Source organism: Lagenorhynchus albirostris, chromosome 1, assembly GCF_949774975.1.
Source record: "Lagenorhynchus albirostris chromosome 1, mLagAlb1.1, whole genome shotgun sequence".
In the NCBI taxonomy this organism is placed as follows: domain Eukaryota; kingdom Metazoa; phylum Chordata; class Mammalia; order Artiodactyla; family Delphinidae; genus Lagenorhynchus; species Lagenorhynchus albirostris.
In genome coordinates, this window is record NC_083095.1 from 86,391,503 (window position 1) to 86,412,981 (window position 21,479).

At 34.8% G+C, this 21,479-nt stretch overlaps 1 protein-coding gene and 1 pseudogene across 1 annotated transcript in view; both read right to left on the reverse strand.

Annotated features, from left to right (window-relative positions):
• UBR1 (ubiquitin protein ligase E3 component n-recognin 1) overlaps positions 1-21,479 on the reverse strand; it is a 165,654-nt gene that overhangs the window by 41,663 nt on the left and 102,512 nt on the right. The window contains exons 21-32 of the mRNA XM_060148630.1: positions 21,171-21,295; positions 18,884-18,936; positions 17,682-17,784; positions 16,772-16,820; positions 16,224-16,378; positions 14,594-14,693; positions 13,539-13,648; positions 10,274-10,360; positions 8,915-9,096; positions 4,683-4,888; positions 2,987-3,080; positions 2,069-2,218 (exon numbers count right to left, since the gene is read on the reverse strand). Coding sequence (XP_060004613.1) covers positions 2,069-2,218; positions 2,987-3,080; positions 4,683-4,888; positions 8,915-9,096; positions 10,274-10,360; positions 13,539-13,648; positions 14,594-14,693; positions 16,224-16,378; positions 16,772-16,820; positions 17,682-17,784; positions 18,884-18,936; positions 21,171-21,295 — 1,414 coding nt within the window. The remainder of the gene's footprint in view (positions 1-2,068; positions 2,219-2,986; positions 3,081-4,682; positions 4,889-8,914; positions 9,097-10,273; positions 10,361-13,538; positions 13,649-14,593; positions 14,694-16,223; positions 16,379-16,771; positions 16,821-17,681; positions 17,785-18,883; positions 18,937-21,170; positions 21,296-21,479) is intronic.
• LOC132505781 (large ribosomal subunit protein eL32-like) lies at positions 10,962-13,007 on the reverse strand (annotated as a pseudogene).

The following is a 21,479-nucleotide window of genomic DNA, read 5'->3' on the forward strand; positions in this document are numbered from 1 at the left end:
GTCTTTGCTCTTGATATTGCCTGTTCTTAGAATTCTCTTCTCTCAGAGAGTAGCACTGCTTGTCCTTCACTTTATTCAGGTCTCTATCCAAACGTCACCGTCTCAGAGAGGAGCTCCCTGCCGACTCAATCTGTAGAGAACCTCATGCACTGGTCTGTCTCTAGCCCTTTATGCTGCCAATTTAGTTTTTCTCTGTATTTCTCACTACTCAATACTCTGTATTTTTATGTTTACCATTGGTCTCTCCTCTCTGTAATATAAATTCCGTAAGGGCAGGGGTTTGACCCAAACTGCTATAAACAACCAAGGGGGACCAGAAACAGTGCTATTAAAAAGGACTATAAAGTAGAGATTTGCTTACTGAAAGGACAGCTTTAAGTGAAGTTAAAATATACAATGAACTGTGCCAAAATTCACATCTCTGGGCACAAATTTGATCTAAGAATTTTTTCAGTTCTCAGAAATGAAAGTGTACTCTGATTTGTTATGACCAATTTTCTTTAAAAATGCTAGCTTATTATTAGTTTTGATAAAGTTTTTTATATGCTCTTAACTTTAGTATCTTAGGTTATACTCATGTTGATTTTCTAACAAAAGAGGCAAATATATTCCAACTATACAGGTAAGTTCAAATGCCTAATAAAAATGTTATGTATAATTATGTATTTCAGATCCTAAGTAACAAAATTGTTACTACAGACTAAAAGTGTCACAGGGTTTGAAGAGACCTAGTTGTAAGGATCAGTCTAACTTTAGAAAGGACTGCCCTGAAGCATCCTGTTCTTAAAGATATCAAGGAGGACTTCCCTGATGGCATAGTGGTTAAAAATCCACCTGCCAATGCAGGGGACACGGTCTGAGCCCTGGTCTGGGAAGATCCCACATGCTGCAGAGCAACTGAGCCTGTGAGCCACAACTACTGAGCCCGCGCTCCAGAGCCCGTAAGCCACAACTACTGAGCCCACGCATTGCAACTACTGAAGCCTGCGTGCCTAGAGCCCGTGCCTGGCAACAAGAGAAGCTACCACAAAGAGAAGCCTGCACACCACAATGAAGAGTAAGTAGCCCCCGTTCACCACAACTAGAGAAAGCCCATGTGCAGCAACGAAGACCCAACATAGCCAAAAAATAAATAAAACTAAAATAAATAAATAAAAGATAAATCTTTGTGATGTCACCTCCTTCCTAAAAGATGACATTCTATGTCCCAATACACTAAATAGAAAACAATTCAAAATTATGTTTTCTAATGACATGGAATAGGAGAGACAGAGCAACTACTTACTGACGCTGATTGCCAAACCTATCACCTTTGAATTCTTATGCTGTGAAAACAAGTTAAAAGTGTTTTATCAATAAAATCATTTTCTTTAGAAAAACTTAGGTCTATCACTACAAAGTCACTGAGTTAAAAAAAACTGAATAATAAATAGTACTGTTATCATCATGTAGAATAGTGAGAATACAGAAATATACAATTACATGTTCTAGTTGTCATAAAAAAACTAATAAATCTGCTATTAAATTCTATTCACAGATGGTCAGAATATAAAAGTTTAAAAATTTATTCTAAACACTAAAATCTATCCATAGATGAACCTATCGTGTTTATTTACCTTTATAGTTAACTTTTTGTCCATGTCTCTACAACTACAGCATTTGGATCTTCAGAAAAATAGAATAGAAATAATAATACAAAGACCTGCAGAGCAACCAAACTCCTAATAGCAACTCTAATGCTGGCAAAGGACTATAAGAAAGGAATGGATCTTCTTTGCAACTTTCTTCCTTCTGTGAGTGCTAAGATGGAGATCAAAGTTCTATTACTTTAATGGCTGTTGGAAGACAGATACAAAACATGTAGACTTGAGTAAATGAATGTTCCAGTTCCTTTAGAAACCAAAAATTGGGGCTTTTATCATATTTTTAAAGTTGAATACAAGTTATAAAATGCAAAAGTATTAATTAAATAGCAAAAAAGGAATTAGTAATCTAATTAAAACAGTCACAACAAAAGGATTAAAGACAACTTAAAAAAAAATTAACCAAAACATAAATTAAAATATACCTGCTTATCCTTTGAGGTTGCAAAGGAATAATGGGGATCACAGTATTGCACAGAGACTTGCAAAGAGGGCAAAGATATTCTCCACTCTCTAAGTCAAAAAGGTCAACATGAATGCGTTGCTGAGAGCTCAGCTGTACAGCTTCAAAATACCTGCAAAATTCCAAGACATAGGTCCATTCAAAACTACACATGTATCTTTGCTCTAATTCAACTGAAAAAAATCTGGAATTTTTGCCTCAATAAACATCTTTAGAATCTACATGCAAAAATACACAAATTATAATTATAGAAGAAATAGGACGCCCATTCTTTTGGGGACAAACTGGAGGACACATCAGGGCAGAAACAAATTTAAAATAGTTTTACTGAATTATAACTTGTCTCCTGCCTCAACAGCATGGAGATACAATACAGATACTACCTCCCTCAGTTTCCAATGACCAACTGAAGTAGTAAGGGCTATTACAGGAAAATTATGTATTTTAATCTGATGCCGAAAAGGTAAACCCTACACAAAATATTTCGCAGGAATTATATTTCTGAACTTTTATCTCTTCCAGATATACAACTAGAACTTCATGTCCCCTATTCTACCTCAAAGGTACTTTTCCTTCTACGTTTTGAGGGGAATGAGATTTTTATAAAGATTATTACTTCTTTTATACAAATACTGATCAAAAGAGACTAATTAGTTTGTGCAAAGCAAGTACAGTGAAAATTTTAAGTTGATAACTTTACACACCAATTTCTAAGGGTGATACTATAATGAGTATCATGCAAACAAAATCAGTAATTAAAACTGCTTCAATTATTCAAATAAGAAAAAAAGAAGACACGAGAAAACATGCCTTTTTGTGGCCTTTAGAGAACTTCAATATTCCTAGCTTCTTTCAAGAACATGTCAGAAGGACAACTTACTTCTGCCAGCACACTGCATGCATTACATGACCACAGCTTCCTGTGTAAGTTCCATATGCCAAGTCTGAATCCATGAAAAGTGGGTCCACGGTTTCTGATACAGAAAGACAAAAATATGAGGTATGTATTCATCTGCCCCACAATCATAAAAAGAAACCAAACAAAAAAAGAGGTTATCAGGTCTAAAATTCTAATCATAAACTTTCTTAGGAATGTCCAATAAAAGTGTCACAATATCATGGCAGTATTATATATATTCTTAAGAGTAAGTAAAAAGAGGAAAATATAAAGCTAGACTTCCAGGTGTGATTAGTATGGATTAATGACAACTTCTATTCTTTTTTTTTTTTTTGCGGTACGCAGGCCTCTCACTGTTGTGGCCTCTCACGTTGCGGAGCACAGGCTCCGGATGCGCAGGCTCAGCGGCCATGGCTCACAGGCCCAGCCGCTCCGCGGCATGTGGGATCTTCCCGGACCGGGGCACGAACCCGTGTCCCCTGCATCGGCAGGTGGACTCTCAACCACTGCACCACCAGGGAAGCCCACAACTTCTATTCTTGATGTATTAACATTAGGCTTTAAGTTGCATTATCTTGGTTGTTGAAGCAATTTTCTATGATTCAAGCACAGTTTACTTTTGTATTTTAAAAGTGATTTGACTGGGTAACTTTAAGGGATATTTAGAGGCAATATAATCTACTGGCTAAGAGCACAGACTATGGGGTTCAAAACCTGATTTCACCATTTATAATTTGTGGCTTCTGACAAGTTAATTAATTTCTCTGTGCCTCAGTTTCTTCATCTGTAAATGGAGCCAATACTGGTACCTAAATCACAGGGCTGTTATGAAGATTAAGTGAGTAAATACACATAAAGCACTTAACCAGTGCCTGGCACATGGTGAGTATTCATTAGATGTTAACCTTTTTTATCATTATTATTATTCCAAGGGTATTTAAAAAATAAAGCAGCTAACTCCTGATGTGATATAAGAATTACAACATATTATGTAATAAGTACTCCAGCCAAGAAAATGTTTAACAAGAACCTAACCACATGGCAACAACCAGACAAATCCACAATGTAAGACACTGTACAGGAAAACTGGCCTGCATTCTTCAAAAAACTTATCATGAAAAAAAAAAAAAGGCAAGTGACTATTCTAGATTAAAACAGACATAAAATAAGCAACATAGGAAACATGTCTGAATCCTAAATGGAAAAAAAAGTCTAGCTAAAAAAAGACATTTTGAGGGCAGTTGGGGAAATTCAAATATGGATTTTATATTAGATGATATTACTGAATTAGTAATTTTCTTAAATGTTATACTGGTATGCTAGATATATAATAGATTATCTTTAGTTTTAGAAAATGCATGTGGAAATATTTAGGGAATATTTAGGGAAATGTCATGAATTCCTACTTGCAAATGGTTCAGCAAAAAGAAATGGAGATAGATAGAAAGAGACAGAATGAGCAACGTGGCCATGTGTTAACCAAAATTTTAAAAAACAGACAAAGGAGCCAAAATGGCATGTAAAAATCTAGCGTCCATTTTATAAATGGGTAAAATGTGATCTGACCAAATAAGGCTAAATACAATCTCACTCCCAAACTTCTTTCAGATAGTATTTTTTCTAATTACACAAATATGAAAAGAAATGCTCAAAAAGACATTTATTAAACAATACATACCCCCTGAGAGTTCTATGGGTTTTCCCCTGTGCTGGGTTAAGGCGGTGGATTTCTGGACACAGGCCGATAATACCATGGCATTATTTTCTAGTTTCACCTCTTGTTCTTCTTGGCAGAGGATGCATGTCAGCACCTCCTTTTCAGTAACAGACGGACCCCGTTTAGGACCCAAAGCAATTTTACGGTAGTCACTGACTGCTGGGGTGCTAGCAAGAGAAACGACCAGAAATGAGGACACATGTTTTGGTCACTTGTCTTTATATTTTGGTAGATTTTAAGTAACTTTAGGGCAAGAACTTTAAGAAGAAAAAAAATAAAATAAAAATTATATTTAGCAATATTAGCTTAAAATCTTCCCCCTTGATTTTTCTGACTTTTATCAGTTAATTTGCTTACTAGAAAATACATTCTGTGTTGATAAGTGCAAAAAGAGAAAAAGCAGATCACAAAGTAGAATGCATATTATAATTATAGTTAACTTACTGTACCAAGAAGCTGTGAATCTGTTTTTTCTGATTATAAAAGTAATACATACTTATTAAGAAATTTTGGAAAGTCTAGAAAAATATAAAGAAGAAAATAAAAAGCATCATACTCTCACAACCTAGAAATAACGACTTGTACATGTCCTTCCAGTCTGCTTTCTATTTATAACATTTTTTACATAATTAAGATCACATTACATATACGGTTTGTGTCCTGCTTTATTCACTTATATCTTAGCTGTTTTCTCATGTAATGAAATTTGCTTCAGAAACATTATTTTTAAATGGCTGCACAGTACTCTCACTAGATGTGCCATAATGGTTTTATCCATTCCCTCTTATTAGGCATTGAAGTTTCTGTTCTACTTTGGTAGCTATTAAAATTTAAAATATACATCTTAATGACTTAGCAATTCATAAGATGTATTCAATGTGTACAATAATAAATATGAGCAAATACCTACAAAGCACTAATTGTAATGTGAGGCACTGTTTCAAATACTTTATGTTACCTCATTTAATCCTTCCAACAATCCTATAAGGCAGGTACTATTATTATCTCTATTTTTCAGATGAAAAATCTGAGGCCTAGAGATGGTAAGAGACTTATCTAATGATTCATCTAGGAAGTAACCGGGCCAGGATTTAACCCAGATGATCTGACTTCACAGGCCATGCCGTGTAATACTGCCTCGCTATCCATGCAAGAAGCTCCCTGAGATATCATATATCATCCAACAAACTGGAAATAACTTAAATGGTTATCATCAGTATACATGAAATTACATAATACAGAATAGTATGAAGTTTTTAAAAGGTGGGTCTCAGCTAGGTGTGGTACTTACTACTTTTTAGGAGGGGTTCAGCAACATGTGAGTAAAGTTAACTTTTTGGTTATCATAAGGACTAGGGGGCACTACTGCACTTCAGTGGATAAAGGGCCAGAAATGCTAAATGCCCTGCAATTCATTAGGCATAAGAACTGCTGTCCAAATGCCAAGAATGAGGAATGCTAAGCTTGTTTTTTTTATTATTTTATTAATTAATTTATTTATTTGGCCACCCTGGGTCTTAGTTGCGGCATCCGGGCTCTTAGTCGCAGCATGCAGGATCTAGTTCCCTGACCAGGGATTGAACCCAGGCCCCCTCACTGTGAGCACGTTGTCTTAACCACCGGACCGCCAGGGAAGTCCCTGAGCTTGTTTTGTATGTAAGAATATACATATACAGATTTCCAAGACATAATATTAAATGAAAATGGGAAACTGAAGAATGATACATGCATAATAACATTTATGCAAATAAAACAAAAGGCTGAATGACAGTATATAATTTCTATGGTTACATATATTTGTATCTAATAGCACAGTAAAAATTCTTATAAGATATACATAAAACTTATAACCAGAGTATCTCTGAGGAAGGGCAGAAAGGGGTGCAGGATTTGGGCCAGTACTCAAATGGAACTTTAGCTTTATCTCTAACATTTGATTTTTAAAAGGAAAATGTGTTAATATAACTGTAATTAAAATTTTAAATGTAATTTGTAAATGTAAATTTGTAAATGTAATGTAAATGAAAAATGTAATTACATTTAAAACATGTAAGAGAATATATTTGTGACTTTGGGATAGGAAAAGCCTTCTTAAACAAGATACAAAAAGTTAAAACTCGAAAAGACTGACAAATCTGTCTTTATCAACACTGAAAACTTTGCTATGGCTAAAATTTCATAATTAATGTTAAACAAACAGGAACAACATATGAGAAACATGAAACAAACTTTAATATCCATAATTTTAAAGGACTTCTAGAAATCAGTAAGATAAAAGTAAAGTATCCAATAGACATGGGCAAAGGATAATAAGAGGCAATTCTCAGAAGACAAAATTTAACAGGCTAGTGAATAATTATAAGAAAAGATGCTCAACCTAGTACTAACCAATCAGGGAATTTCAAAAGGGCACAAATTTATAATTTTGATTATACCAAATATTTTCAAGTACTGATAATTTTAAGTATTGGTGAGAATGAAAGAAACAGGAACTCTTCATACACTGCTGGGAGTAGAAATTGGTGAAACTACTTTGGAGGGCAATGTGGCAGTATCTATTAAAATTTTAAATAATTATGACCCAGCCCTTTCATTTATTAGATTCCACCCTTGAGAAGTACTTGTAGGGTTGTGTAAGGGGGAACATACAAAAATGTTCTGACACATTGTTTGTAATATGGGAAAACTGGGGAACAAGGGAAAAACAACTTAAATGTCCAAAATATGACAAATAAAATATTATATATCCATACTATGGAATACTATGCAGCAGTCATAAAGAATGATGTAGAATCTACACTAAAGGTCTATCTGTATTGACATGAAAAGATTTAAAAGACACTGAATGAAAAAGCAACCCACAGAACAAAAAAGGATGGTAAAATTTTAAAAAGCCACTAAAACACACAAAACAAGACTCATTATTATTCACGTACACATGTTTACAAATGCATAGAAAGACACCTAGAACCATAGTTATTATCACAATGGTTATCTGTGGAGAAAGATCAGGAATGCAGAGGACGGTCAAAGGAGACTTACTGTGTTATGTGAATTGTTTTCAGTGAGAACACATACACAATTTTATGTGTACAATCAATCAGGCAATAAAAATATATTATGAAAGCACTAGGGCCATTAATTAATTCTGAGTACATTTCTGCTTACATCCTCTTGTTTGAATAAATATACAGTAGTCTCTTGTTCATTACTTTCTAAATGTTATATTGTTCATAGGTAATATCAAGAGGGTTGGGACTTCTGCTTGTTGTTTAAAGTTTTGTATTAGTTTCTAGTTTTATTACTGGGATGTTGTCATCCCAGGATAGTTTACCACCATAATTTTAATCTTTAAGATATAGAGTCAGTATTCTTTGTGGTTCTTTGTTAGCATACTCAGCTTCAGGATTACAGACATATTATGTAAAGTATAATGTTTACTGTCTACTGTTATTGCAGAAGCACAATTTCCTAAAAGTATCCACAACACACATTGTTTTAAGGAGCAGTGAAAGCTTGTTTTTAAAAATAAGCATAGAAGGGATTTTCAATATTTTAAATTGGAATGCTTTTCAAAGAACCATTATTTTGCCTCCTCCCTTTTCTCACTGTATCTAAATAACAGCCCACAAAACACTACTCTCAGAAAGTTAACAGATTTCCCCAAGAGCACAGCATAGTGTCATAGTCAGAAAACGAGGTTTACTAATTCCCATTCCAATGTGCTCTCCATGACTAAAACTATAGGCGTTGCCTTCTTTCTTTTTTAGAAAAAAGGAAAAATTAACATGGACCATCTTTTTCAAGTGAAGGGTTTTTTTTCAATCTGTAATAGCAGCAGTCATTTTTACCAGAACTCATAAAAATGATGTGGAATATATGAACTGATACATAAATGTGTACCTAAAGAAGTCCGCACGTACAAGATAACAGGAGATGATTTCTATCTTTGCTGTTTCCATCGTCATGCCTTTTTGTGCATAAAGGTTCCCAACTAACTTCATTGTGCACTTGAACAGTTTATCAACATAAAATTACATCCAGTAAGAGGCTTCACTGTGCCCTTGCTAGCTTAAAAATAGTGTGATTTCTCTTACTTTGAAATATATTTTGAAAAAATATTATTTAAAGTGAATATGTAATTTTTCCTACAAGAAACTGGGTTGTTAATTTTTAGTTTTGCTTTATTTTACCTCTCTTCCTCCATAATGGAGTCTTCTTTCCCAGACATTTCTGACGTACTGTCATACATGAGTTTGTGAGTTTCAATAAAGTTTTTCTGTAAGGCGGACATCTGAGCCATGATCTTCTGGCGATGAAGCCTAGCAGCTTCAGCTTTTCTTTTTCGTTCTGCTTTTTCTTTATCATGAGTAATCTGGGTATTAAAAGACCAGAAAAACTTAGGTAAGATCCATTGTGAAAATTTACATATACTGTTCAGTCAGGCAAAATTTCCTAGAGTAAACTCAGATTCAATCTGATGACTCAAAATTAACATACAGGCTCCATCACATCTTACAATTAATTGTTCCACTGGTTACTTCAATAATTTAACTTATTAAAACATTTTTTTAACTTAAAATGCCAAGTATCTTAAATATCTAATAAACTGCTTTTTATATTCAATGCAGGTATATTAAGAAACAAAATTAAATGAAATAATAATTTTGAGGGCTTCCCTGGTGGCGCAGTGGTTGAGAGTCCACCTGCCAATGCAGGGGACACGGGTTCGTGCCCCGGTCTGGGAAGATCCCACATGCCGCGGAGCGGCTGGGCCCGTGAGCCATGGCCGCTGAGCCTGCGCATCTGGAGCCTGTGCTCCGCAACAGGAGAGGCCACAGCAGTGAGAGGCCCGCGTACCGCAAAAAAAAAAAAATAATAATAATAATAATTTTGAATCATTTGTCAATCATTTAACCACTGACATTTAATCAATTTAAAGCCAACTTGATGTCTAACAGTTACTACTTAACACATTGCTAAGAATGAGAACTTTAACAACATTACTGAAATGCATTGGTGTCTTTTTATTTATTTTAACTTAAGTCCAGTGTTTTTCTTTTAGGAAAGATAGTTAATAACCACAAGTAATAATATTCTAATGATTTTGAGATTAGAATCATCAAAACCTGATTCGTTATATTATGGAAATTCATAACGTAAAGATTACTGCGTTTCATTAAATCTTAGATGCACCATAATTTTGTGTTCCACTAAGAATGCTGCTGATTAAATAATAAGAAGGCAAGGATTATAAGACATATTCCAATTTCAGACATTAAAATATTTCAAAAATTAATAAAATATGGTATTTTCAACAGCGCTGCACTGAACATCAATTTCCTCTACTTTTGTGAAATATATATATTATATTGGATAACTACGTATGTCAACTACCACTAATCCCTGTGGTACAGAAACACAATGAACAATAGTAGACATCTTATATACCTTACAATAAACAGGTTCCTTCTCACAAAAAGAAGCAGCTCCCTTATACCAGTAAAGTTCAAAGACAGAGATGAACGTCATCATCATTATAATGTTATTACCTCATCATTTTTAATAGATTCTGATCCTGATGTAGTTGCTACAATTAAACAAGATTTTTCTCTTAATCGCTTCACGGTGTCAAACATCTGTGAAAAACAGATGAAATGTTAAAAAAAGATATGGTTAGATTGATCAGGAACAGAGAAATTCACTCAACTGATTTTGTCATCATGTCTCCAAATGTCTTTGACTTAAACTTAAGCTATTTATATATATTTACACACACACACACACACACACACACACACACAGAGAGAGAGAGAAATACCTGCAAATACATAATAAATAGCAATCCAGCTAAGAAGAAGGTTGGGGATAGCAAAAATCAGCTGAATCAGTCTGCAGGGGTGAGTATACCTCTGCTTTTGCTATGGAAATTTTTTAAAATTTAAAATAACATTTTTAGTGCAAAGACATATAAAGACAAAGATACAATATGGAAAGTGATACCTTTTCTTCCTGATGCCAGTCCCTCTCCCCAAAATCAACTAAATTAAAGATAATTAGTATTTCTTTTCAGGAAAAAAATCAGAATATATATTTCTTTATATTTACATATATTCTCATAAAAACTGATCCTACTATATACACTGTTTCCTACTTTCCTTTTTCACTTCATCATTTATCTTTAGAGGTGTTTGCAAAACAGCTTATACAGATCTATCTTACTCTTTTTTTGTCTGAGTTTTATGGTTTTATTGACACAAATACAACGTGCACATGAGCTGTGTACTCATTTTCTTCACTGCACAACCTGGCACAAAGATTGGTGACTCTGGTGGCCAGCTGGGCTGCTCTCTCTACAATGGCTTTACAGTTCTTTGAGGAGACATTGTGAGCAGTCTCCGTAGAGTATGATTTGTTGCATAGCAGCACTTCAAGCTCCTCGATGTTGTGGACTAGGAACTTCCGGAAGCCACTGGGCAGCATGTGCTTTGTTTTCTTGTTGCTCCCATCAAGATCTGGCCCTTGAATCTTCTGAGCACCCTACTGTCAATACCTCTGGGTTTCTGCCAGTTACACTTAATTTTGACATACTGGCCTGACTGGTGCTAGATGAACTTCTTGGTCCTCTTTTTGACAATCTTGGGCTTCATGAGGGTAGCCATGATGCCAAGTAGGAGACGGCCGCCACCTCCGCAGGCAGTGCCAAGGAAGAGCTATCTCATTCTTTTTAACAATATCAAGATTTCAGAAATAGGACAGCACATCCATAAAACTTGTAGTATTTATATTTTGAAAGAGCCTCAGTCTCATGTGGAAAAAACTCCAACAAGGAACTTAAAACAAAACTTTATATTAACCATTTGGATAAAGTATCTAATGTTTATAAGAACAGATATTTGTGATTTTTATATATTTTGACAATGGACTTTGGTATTGTAATGGAAAAATGAACTTTCAGGACCAGATCTCCAATTTATAACACCAGGTCCATAGGATATAAATGTTGGACTAATTGATGGCTCAATTGACTTTTTTAAAATTGCGGTATCATTGGTTTATAACATTATACAAGTTTCATGTGTACAATGTTGTATTTCTACATCTCTATACACTACAGCATGCACACCACCAAAAACTTAGTTTCCATCCATTATGATACAGTTGACCCCCTTAGCCCATTTCACTCTGCCCCTACTCCCTTCCCTCTGGTAATCACTACTCTGTTTTCTGTATCTATGTGCTTGATTTTGTTTGGTTTGATCTGTTCATTTATTTAATTTAATTAATTTAATATTCTACATATGAGTAAAATCTATAGAATAGTTATCTACTTTACTTCTTTTATTTGTTTTTGTTTTATATTTTAAAATGATTATATTGGTAGGTTTAAGAAAAATAGTAAATATTCATGAAATCTACTTCAAGAGAAATCTTGATAACATCATTACCTTATAGTTACATATCAAATTATATCACACTTGTTTAAGGAGTGTCTCTGATTAAGTAATAAAAAGGACTAACTGCTTGAAGTACAAATCAGTACAAAGATCCCCAATTGATGTAACCACCCTATATTCTTTTTTTTTTTTTTTTGTGGTATGCGGGCCTCTCACTGTTGTGGCCTCTCCCGTTGCGGAGCACAGGCTCCGGACGCGCAGGCTCATCGGCCATGGCTCACGGGCCCAGCCGGGCCCAGCTGCTCCGCAGCATGTGGGATCTTCCTGGACCGGGGCACGAACCTGCGTCCCCTGCATCGGCAGGCGGACTCCCAACCACTGCGCCACCAGGGAAGTCCCACCCTATATTCTAATTATCAACATAATATCTAGCTGATAACATAAAAATATTTTCATAAATACAGTGAAAGGAAGCTCCATAACCTTGGCTTCATGTTTCCATTTGGAGGGTTTTCCATTAAAGTAACATTCCTGACCTCTCTCCCTACCCCTCATTCACTCCTCCCCAAAGGCACTGCCATCCACCCAATAGTTCAAACTCCAAATTAGGAGTCATTTTGATTTCTCTCACTTCTTCCATCTAATGTATCAGCAATTTCTATAGCTCCTACTATCACATTATACGTGAATCAGTCCAGCTTCTTGCCATCTGCTTTCTAGCTGAAGTCATGCTCATTTCTCACCAGGATTACTGCAATAATCTTCTAATGGTTACCCTGTGTTTACTCTTGTCCCTATAATCCATTTACCCCTGACCTGTAAGGTCCTATATGACCTGGCCCCGGCTGTGCCTCTGACCTTGCTGCCTACCTTTCTCTCCCTCCGCCATTATGTTCCAGTTACACTAGCCTTCTTTCTGGCCTCCTTAGAGCTTCCGCATTGCTGTTCCCTCATTCTGGAGGACTTTTCAAGATTCTTGTAAGACTGGCTCCATGTCATTCAGTTCCAGTGTTACCACCTAAAAGAGGCCTTTTCTGATTACCCATCTAAAGTTACCCTTACTCATCTACTGAATTATTCTGATAATTTTTTTGTTTATTGTCTATAGCTCAATGTTTGCAACATGATAGCAAGCACCTTATCTGTCTTTTTCGGAGCCTAGAAATGAACATGGCACATAAGCAGGTACCCAATACGTATTTACTGAATAATGAAACGAATAAATGTTAATTTATTAAAAAGAGCCCTCACTAAAACATACGGAAAATAGGATTACTAACATGAAAAATTATGAGTGATCATGAAAATCAGTAGTAAATGATTTTACAATTAGAGAATATTATGGTTTAATCTTAAAGGCAAGCAGAAGATTCTTAAATATTTAAACCAAGATAATGATCAGTTTATTTTTCAGTTTTACCTGGAGTATCCATGTAATCATGTCCTTCTGGCCTTCTAACTGGGGAATTCCCTTGAGTTTTTCTAAAAGCATTTGTATATTCTGAGCATTCATGGCTGAACTTCCCAATCCTTTTTTAAAACACAAAAAGTATATATCATGAACATATATCTTCATAATTATGTATAAATTATAATTTATAGTTAATGTTATTCACATTGATAACCAAAGTTTGCAGTCAATCCCTTAACTACATTAATTTTTCAATGGAAGAATCTACAATTACATGAAGTACTAAGTATTAATTAAAGAACTTGAAAAACCGGAATTACTTTAGGTCTCTCTTGTACATGTTCCACTGGGGCTGCTAAGTGAAAACTACCCTTAATGATATATCTTTTGCCTTCCCTCTACTTGGCTCACTGTCTAAAAGTACTTACTGAGAACCAAAGCTCCCAAAAATATGGAAGTGGGAGCTGTCCTATCCATAAACTGAATAGGTTTATGATGTAGTCAAGAATCTAAAAAATAGTGTTTAAATAGAAAATGAGATGTTTTTGTCTTATTGATCTTATAAATCAATGTTCCTAGAATGTGCTCTGAAAAAACTGTCTTAATCATGTAGCGTTTAAGAAAAATCTAATCTAAACCTATCCTGCTCTTCCACATTGAAAATTGTGCAAAACAAACACATTATCATTCACTCAGACTTCTGCAATCATTTTAAATTCAGGAACATTCATATCTTCCATAGATGGGTAGTATAAACATTATGGTTGAGATAGCAGCAAATATTTGATAATACTGAGACAAGGAATGAAAGTAAGAAACCATCAATGCATGCAGCACCCCCAAAAGGGGGGTGAGATCATGCAGTAAAAGGACTGCCATGGGGATTAAAAAACATACCTGTGTTACTGATAATGTTAAAAACTAAAAATGCTACGAAAAGACTTAAAACAATTTCAGAGTTTTCCGTCTTAAGGACTAACAGATTAAAATCCTGTCAGAGCTAAACTTTCTGTTACAAATTGGCAAATAGCTGAAACTGTGTTGAAAATGATACTAAAACATACTTGAGGCCTTATGGTAAAAGTCAAATGTCACTTCTTCTTCGGGAGATTTTTGAAGCTGTTGCTTTTCTTCTAGTAAGCCCAATGCCAGAATATGAAACGCCTGAAAAAGGAAAGTAGGACAAGATCTTTAAAACTGTGCTTCTTCAGGTAAATACATTTTAAATGGAGGTAAAAAAATAAGCAATCTGATGGGTAAAAAATGTGCAAAGGTTATGAACAAGCAGTTCACAGAAAAAGAAATGAAATATACACATATGAAAAATGTTCAACCTTGGGAGTTGCCTGGTGGACTAGTGGTTAGGATTCTGGGCTTCCACTGCCGTGGCCTGGGTTCAATCCCAGGTCGGGGAAGTTCCCGCAAGCCACATGGCACGGCCAAAAAAAAAGGGTTCAAGTTCACTTAAAATTAAAGAAATGTGAGTGAAACAAGATCATCTGTTTTTCACCTATTAAAATGGCAAAAAAAAAAAAAAAGGCAAATATTTTAGAGCTTAGTAAAATACAGAGCTGGCAAAGGTGTTAGGAAGCAGGCACTCTTCACCACACTGGTAATGGGAAAGTAAATCAGTATAACATTTTTGGAGGCCAATTAGACAATATCTATCAAAAATGTAAAGGTACAGACCTAGTGCTAGGAATTAGTGTAACAGAGTCACTCACTTAAGTGTACAAAGATATTTGTACAACAATGTTCATTTTAGTGTTCTTTGTTATACAAAGACCTAAAAACAACCTAAATGTCTATTAACAGGAGATAGTTAAATGCATCATAGATGTCCATACAATGGAATACACAGCTATAAGCATGAGGTAGGCCTATATGCTCTAATGTGGAACGACTTTCAGATGATACAAACCTTTAGGTAGGGCGATGGGAGGCAGGGAGAGAAATTTTAACTTTTGATCTCAAATATATCTCTATGGGTTGAAATTTTTACTGCATTTATTTACCGCTGTTATAAAAAAAAAAAGTGAGATACACATAGAGTATGATAGCATTTAGAGCCTCCAAACCAATAACAGCCAAGGAAATTTAGTTGGCAGATGATAAATAAATATCCTATTACAGCTACCAAAGGTGACATTATTAAATAACTTATCCATAACAGTATGAAGAAAAAAATAGCTGCTTCCATTTAATGAGCTAATTCTCATAACAACTCTATGAAATAATTATATTTAAACCCATTTTAGCAATGGGGAAATTACTCTTTGCTCCTTAAATGGGAAGTGCGCTAACCCAAGTGAGGTAAATTCAAGCCTAAACCTGTCTTCAAATCTTTATTATACTGTCTCCTGATAATACAATGTGAAATAAAAATACAGAAAACTATGATACAATAATGACATGCCAATTTATTATTAGCAGGAACAGCCCTTTTTAAAATTTTTCTCTGCCTTTTTTTTTAATGTAAATGATTCTCAAGAGTAATGATCCTAAAAACTTGAGAATGTGTCACAAGGAAATCTGTGCCACATCTAAGCTGTTTTCAATGACCCTTAGGTCTCAGGTGCTCTAGTTGTGGTTCTGAAGTCAGAAAGTTAGACTACCGATCTTCTCCAGACCTCCAAGAACTCTATGAAGTAGAGAAAGTATTTGAAATAGAGAAAATATTTTCAGTATACATACCATTTGGAGCATCCCTTCAGTCCACAAGTTAGAATCTGGGTCTACTGCCTGCTCAAATATGGTCCTGAGAATGTACATCATGATATCACAATTGAGAAGGTTAACTGCTTTGCTGAAAGCAGGGCAGAATTCAGGAGGAGGAGGTGGTGGTAGTGCTAAAGTGGGTAGGAGATCAATGTCAGGAGAGACAAATAGGTACAATTTTATTTGGGTTATCCTTCATGCTAAATTGCAAATGTCAGAATCATATATTACACGCAAAACAACACATGATCTTTGTTACCTTTAAAGCGCTGAAAACATCAATGTCAAGGGAAATAAGTCACTATGTAAGTCACCCAAAATAAACTCCATTTGTTATAAATTTAAAATTCTATCACCACTGATGTAGGCTATACCTTAATATGTGAGCAAGAAACAAAGGGTTCTTTGCACTTCCATTAGTTGCCCACTCTCAAAAAACAACAAAAACAAAACACTATATGCTTTGCTGATACAAAATCACAGCATATAGTCAAAATGAGTCAATTCAGTGTCTCATTTTTTACCTTCATCTTTGTTTTCCTGTTTTCTCCTTTTCTTCTGCATGTGTTCAGCCTATATATATTTAAAAAAAAAAGTCTATCTTAAAATACACCACTTGACAAGTATGAAAAAAATGGGGTACTTTGAAGCAGGCAGGAAAGATTCACAAACCTACCAAAATACTTTATATACTGAAATATGTATTCAAATGCTACCTTATTCCAGAAACAAAATGGTTGTCCTAAGGAAAGCCACTGCAAAATAGATGGGTAATAATCTTCATCACTAATTTAGTCCCCATTCTTTCAGTCAACAGTATTTACCTAGTGTCTATTATATACAGGGCATTGTATGACAAACTGGAAATTATTCATTTTATAAGGACAAAGCCAGATATTACCTTAACTAAGTGATCTAACTTAACATCAACCCTTAATGGGACAAAAAGACATTATATGTGCCTACTGATGTGATGCAATATATCATTTATGTAGTATTTTTGCCCTAAGATGTTTAATTTGAATCTACTCACAAGAATACAATCAGACATATCCAGAATATAGGATATTCTAAAAGACAACTAGCCTATACTCTACAGAAATGTCAATGTTATGAAAGACAAAAAAAGGCAAAAAGATTATTCCAAATTAAAGGAGACTATAGCAACATGACACCAAATAAAGTGCATGATCCTTGATTGAATCCTCCTACCCCTAACACAACTAAAAGAATATTTTTGGTATAATCAGGAAAATGTGAATATTTCCTACGAACTAGATAACATTATTGATTCAATTTTAATTTCTTGGGTAAGATAATGAGCTCTAATAATGAAAACCAGTATGAAACTACAGAAAAACCAGGCAATTTTCTATGGAGTTAGAAAGCATAAAGCATTTTAGGCTATTTACTGAAGAGGATAACTTTTCCTACCTTGCTATGTTGTGTTTTGGAGTAATGATAAAAGTACATATTGAAGTCTTTCAATGATTCATCTTTCAGCTCATAAACTCCATGTCCTGATACACCTGGTTTCCTAAAACGATAGAAAATACAGAGGTGAACTGCAGTGCTCTTGAAGTATAGAGTAAGACAAAATAAGAACCTAAAAGTTAATATAAAAGTCAAAATCAAGAGAAGAAATCAGCCTTATCTCATTCAACTTGCTTAAACTGAAATGAGAAATTTCATTTCAAGAGTAAAACTAAAAACCTACACTGTAAGCTCAAAGTCCTGGTAACAGCTAAGCTGTGTTTCATAATTATGAAATTTAAACAAATCTGAAGAAGTTTATTTTATACTACGTAGATCTGACCCCATACCCTACCTAAATCCCTAAGGCTTCAGAAGCTAAAAACGAAGCCTGTTCAAGATTTCCTGTTCAACTACAGCTTGCATTGTCTAAGGTCAAATATAAAATGGTAGTAAGATATCATATCTGTAGAAAATTGAATTGTAAATGAAAATATAGTGGTGAATCCTCTACAGAGAACTATAAGGAAAAGCATTAAGGCCAAAAGGAGCACACCATATTTGTTCTGCACATTAAACAGCTTTTGGTCTCTTTCAAAGTAAGTGAAATACTTTATTGAACAATATTAGAGCATAAAAAAGCTACACTCTATTTTTAAGGTTATTTGAAACTAGCAATTTATCTATAAATATATTACTATAACAGTAAAATTCACTACCAGTATCAATTTTTAATTTCAAGAATTAATCCACTTAAAACCTTATTTCCATTTTTTTGTATCTCAAAGAATCAAAGGATTGCAAAATAATGTTTTAATCCTAGCAAAGTCTAAAATTAGAATACAATATAAAAATTTAATAGAATAAACGAAGTCATGGCTTAGAATTGATGGGAAAGAGACTATCGAAAGGTTTTTTTGCTTACTTAAGTCACCTAATATCACAAATGAACATTTCTCATTCACTTGACAAAAATACTCATTTCTTCATCATACAGGTACTAAGTGCCTACAGTGTGCCCCTTGTTCTCACCCATTCTGTCTGTACTTTGTTTTTGTCCTTGGGAGTTCAGGAAAGAACTTCAGAGCTTCTACAAAGTATCCGAAATACAAGAACAAAGATTGGTCTAACTTTCAGAATAAGCATAAATATTAAGTACTTACTTAAATGTGGCCACTTTGTTTATGACATTCTCTAAGCCAGTTTCATTATTTTCCTGTTGAAACAACATTTTTGTCATTTTTACCTTCATGTAATGACTTTATCTTCTCTTACTGTGAACTGAAATACACTTTCAATAGCATTCCTGAGTGTTTTATGAACAATAAAAAAAGATCAATTTCCAATATTTAAAAATTAGGTCGGACGACCAATTTCTTAACAGAGGTAAGATGTATGTATAAACTGCTTAAGGAAGAAATTTAATCTAAGTTTGCCCTCATATATATATACACATACAACCAGTAATTCAAAGAAATTATTATTTTCTTTATCTAGTATGTTCATCACCCACATCATTTAAGCACATGCCCATGCTGTACTAATCCCTAAAACCAAGGTAACAAAATAAATAGGATCTACGGTAAAACACATATGTAGATGTCCAAATATATTCTGGCTTCTGCAATTATAATAATTTTATTTTTTTCTGACTGGCCTGAATTTTTCCTTGAATTCGGAATTTTTTTGTTGTTTCTTTTTGGCCATGCCGTGGTCATGTGGGATCTTAGTTCCCCGACCAGGGATCGAACCCATGCCCCTGCAGTGGAAGGACGGAGTCCTAACCACTGGACCACCAGGGTAGTCCCAATAAGGAATTTTTTTCTTAATGAAGTCATTTAAAATCAGGATAAGGACCTAGTCAATATACTAAAGCAAATTCATAGATTCCTATAGTGTTGCAAAAATTAAATTTAGCCTCCTTTAAAAACACACTTGAGATAAGCAGTGAAAACTTAGGGTAGACACTAAAGCTTTTTTTTTTTTTTTGCAAAATACGGAATGTGTATCATTATTGGTATGTGAAATTATTTTAGGTGGCACACAGTTATATATTTTTAAATTTTTGAATATTCATTTATCTTAACATGTATTAGGAAAAAATTAATCTAGAATGTTAAACCTACTATTTCATTGTAATATTGCTTAGAAAGATGCTAAGGAAAAATGTAAGTTGATTTTAAAATGTATTAATAAGGGACTTCCCTGGTGGCACAGTGGTTAAGAATCTGCCTGTCAATGCAGGGGACGTGGGTTTAATCCCTGGTCCGGGAAGATCCCCCATGCCGCGGAGCCACTAAGCCCGTGCGTCACAGCTACTGAGCCCGTGAGCCACAACTACTGAGCCTGCACGCCACAACTACTGAAGCCCGTGTGCCTAGAGCCTGTGTTCCGCAACAAGAGAAGCCAACACAATGAGAAGGCTGCGCACTCAACGAAGAGTAGCCCCCGCTAGCTGCAACTAGAGAAAGCTCACGCACAGCAACAAAGACCCAACACAGCCAAAAATAATAATAAATAAATAAATAAACTGTATTAATAATTATAAAATTGGTAGACAGATGTGCAAATATTATGAAGGTGATATGCCAAATGGTTAAAGTTTGAGAATCAGTTAACAATGAAATTGGAAAAAGATACAGGTATATTGGAAGAAAAATGACCAACAGTCAAAGCTTACCTCCATTCTACTTCTCTGGATAGCCTTGATAGTACAGGTAAATCTAATCTCTTTTAAGAATCATTGTTCTAATTCAAAATTAAATCTCGGAGTGAAAAATATGACTCATAATCTTTAGGATTACTGTTTCAATATCAGCAATACTGAACATAAGTATCACCTGTGTCAGCCATGAGACTGCACCCTGCAGACCTCCAGCTAGAGAAATACTAATGCAGGCTCACTCCGGGAGACATGGGAAGGCAACAAGCCTTGATTAGACTACCCAGCAGTCTAGGACAGTCCTACCTAACGTTCCTTCCCTCTTTCCTTCACCTGGAGTCAGATTTGCACCACAGTATGATGGCTCCCCCAGCCTTTCCCAGTTTCCTCACCATTTCTCTCATAGTCATTGTTCCTAATTAAATCTTAAATCTTTTGTCTTGACATCTGCTTCTCAGAAGACCCAGACTAACACACCACCCAAATAGTCTCAGCATTTCAGGAAGTCCCCTTTTCCTCTGGAGAAAATTTATGTTAAAGTAAAACAAAAAAGCAAAGAGTTTCCTGCTCTAAAATGTTTTCTAAACAGTCAGAATGTCTCTAAAATGTTTCCTAATGCCCAAAAGGCCAGAATTAAAGTTTATACCACAAAAAAATTAATGGTGAGTTTTATATCTGAAAATTTCCTAAACAGATTTTCCTAAAACTTCGAGTGGCTTCCAATTAAAGAAAAAGAAAAAACTATCCCATCTTGAGGTGAATGGAGTGAAAAACAAAACTGGACTTACATTCTCAGGTAAATTTTTGGCAATGGCACTGTGTGGCATGGGTTCAATACAAAGCAAGTGAATAATTTCTCTCATTGTGACCTCTTCTTTGGTCACATTTCCCACTCCAGGGACATAACGCTCTCCTAATACAAACAATGAAAAGAAAAAGTAAAACAATTAATTGCTTTCCATTTAAATCTCTTCCCATCAAGAACACTGCATTAAATCAAATCTATGAGATAGTAACCAAAAATTATTTGGATATGTTCCTAAATCTGAACAAGAGTCTCTTTGCTAAAAGAGGAAGAAAAATGAAGAGATCTGAAG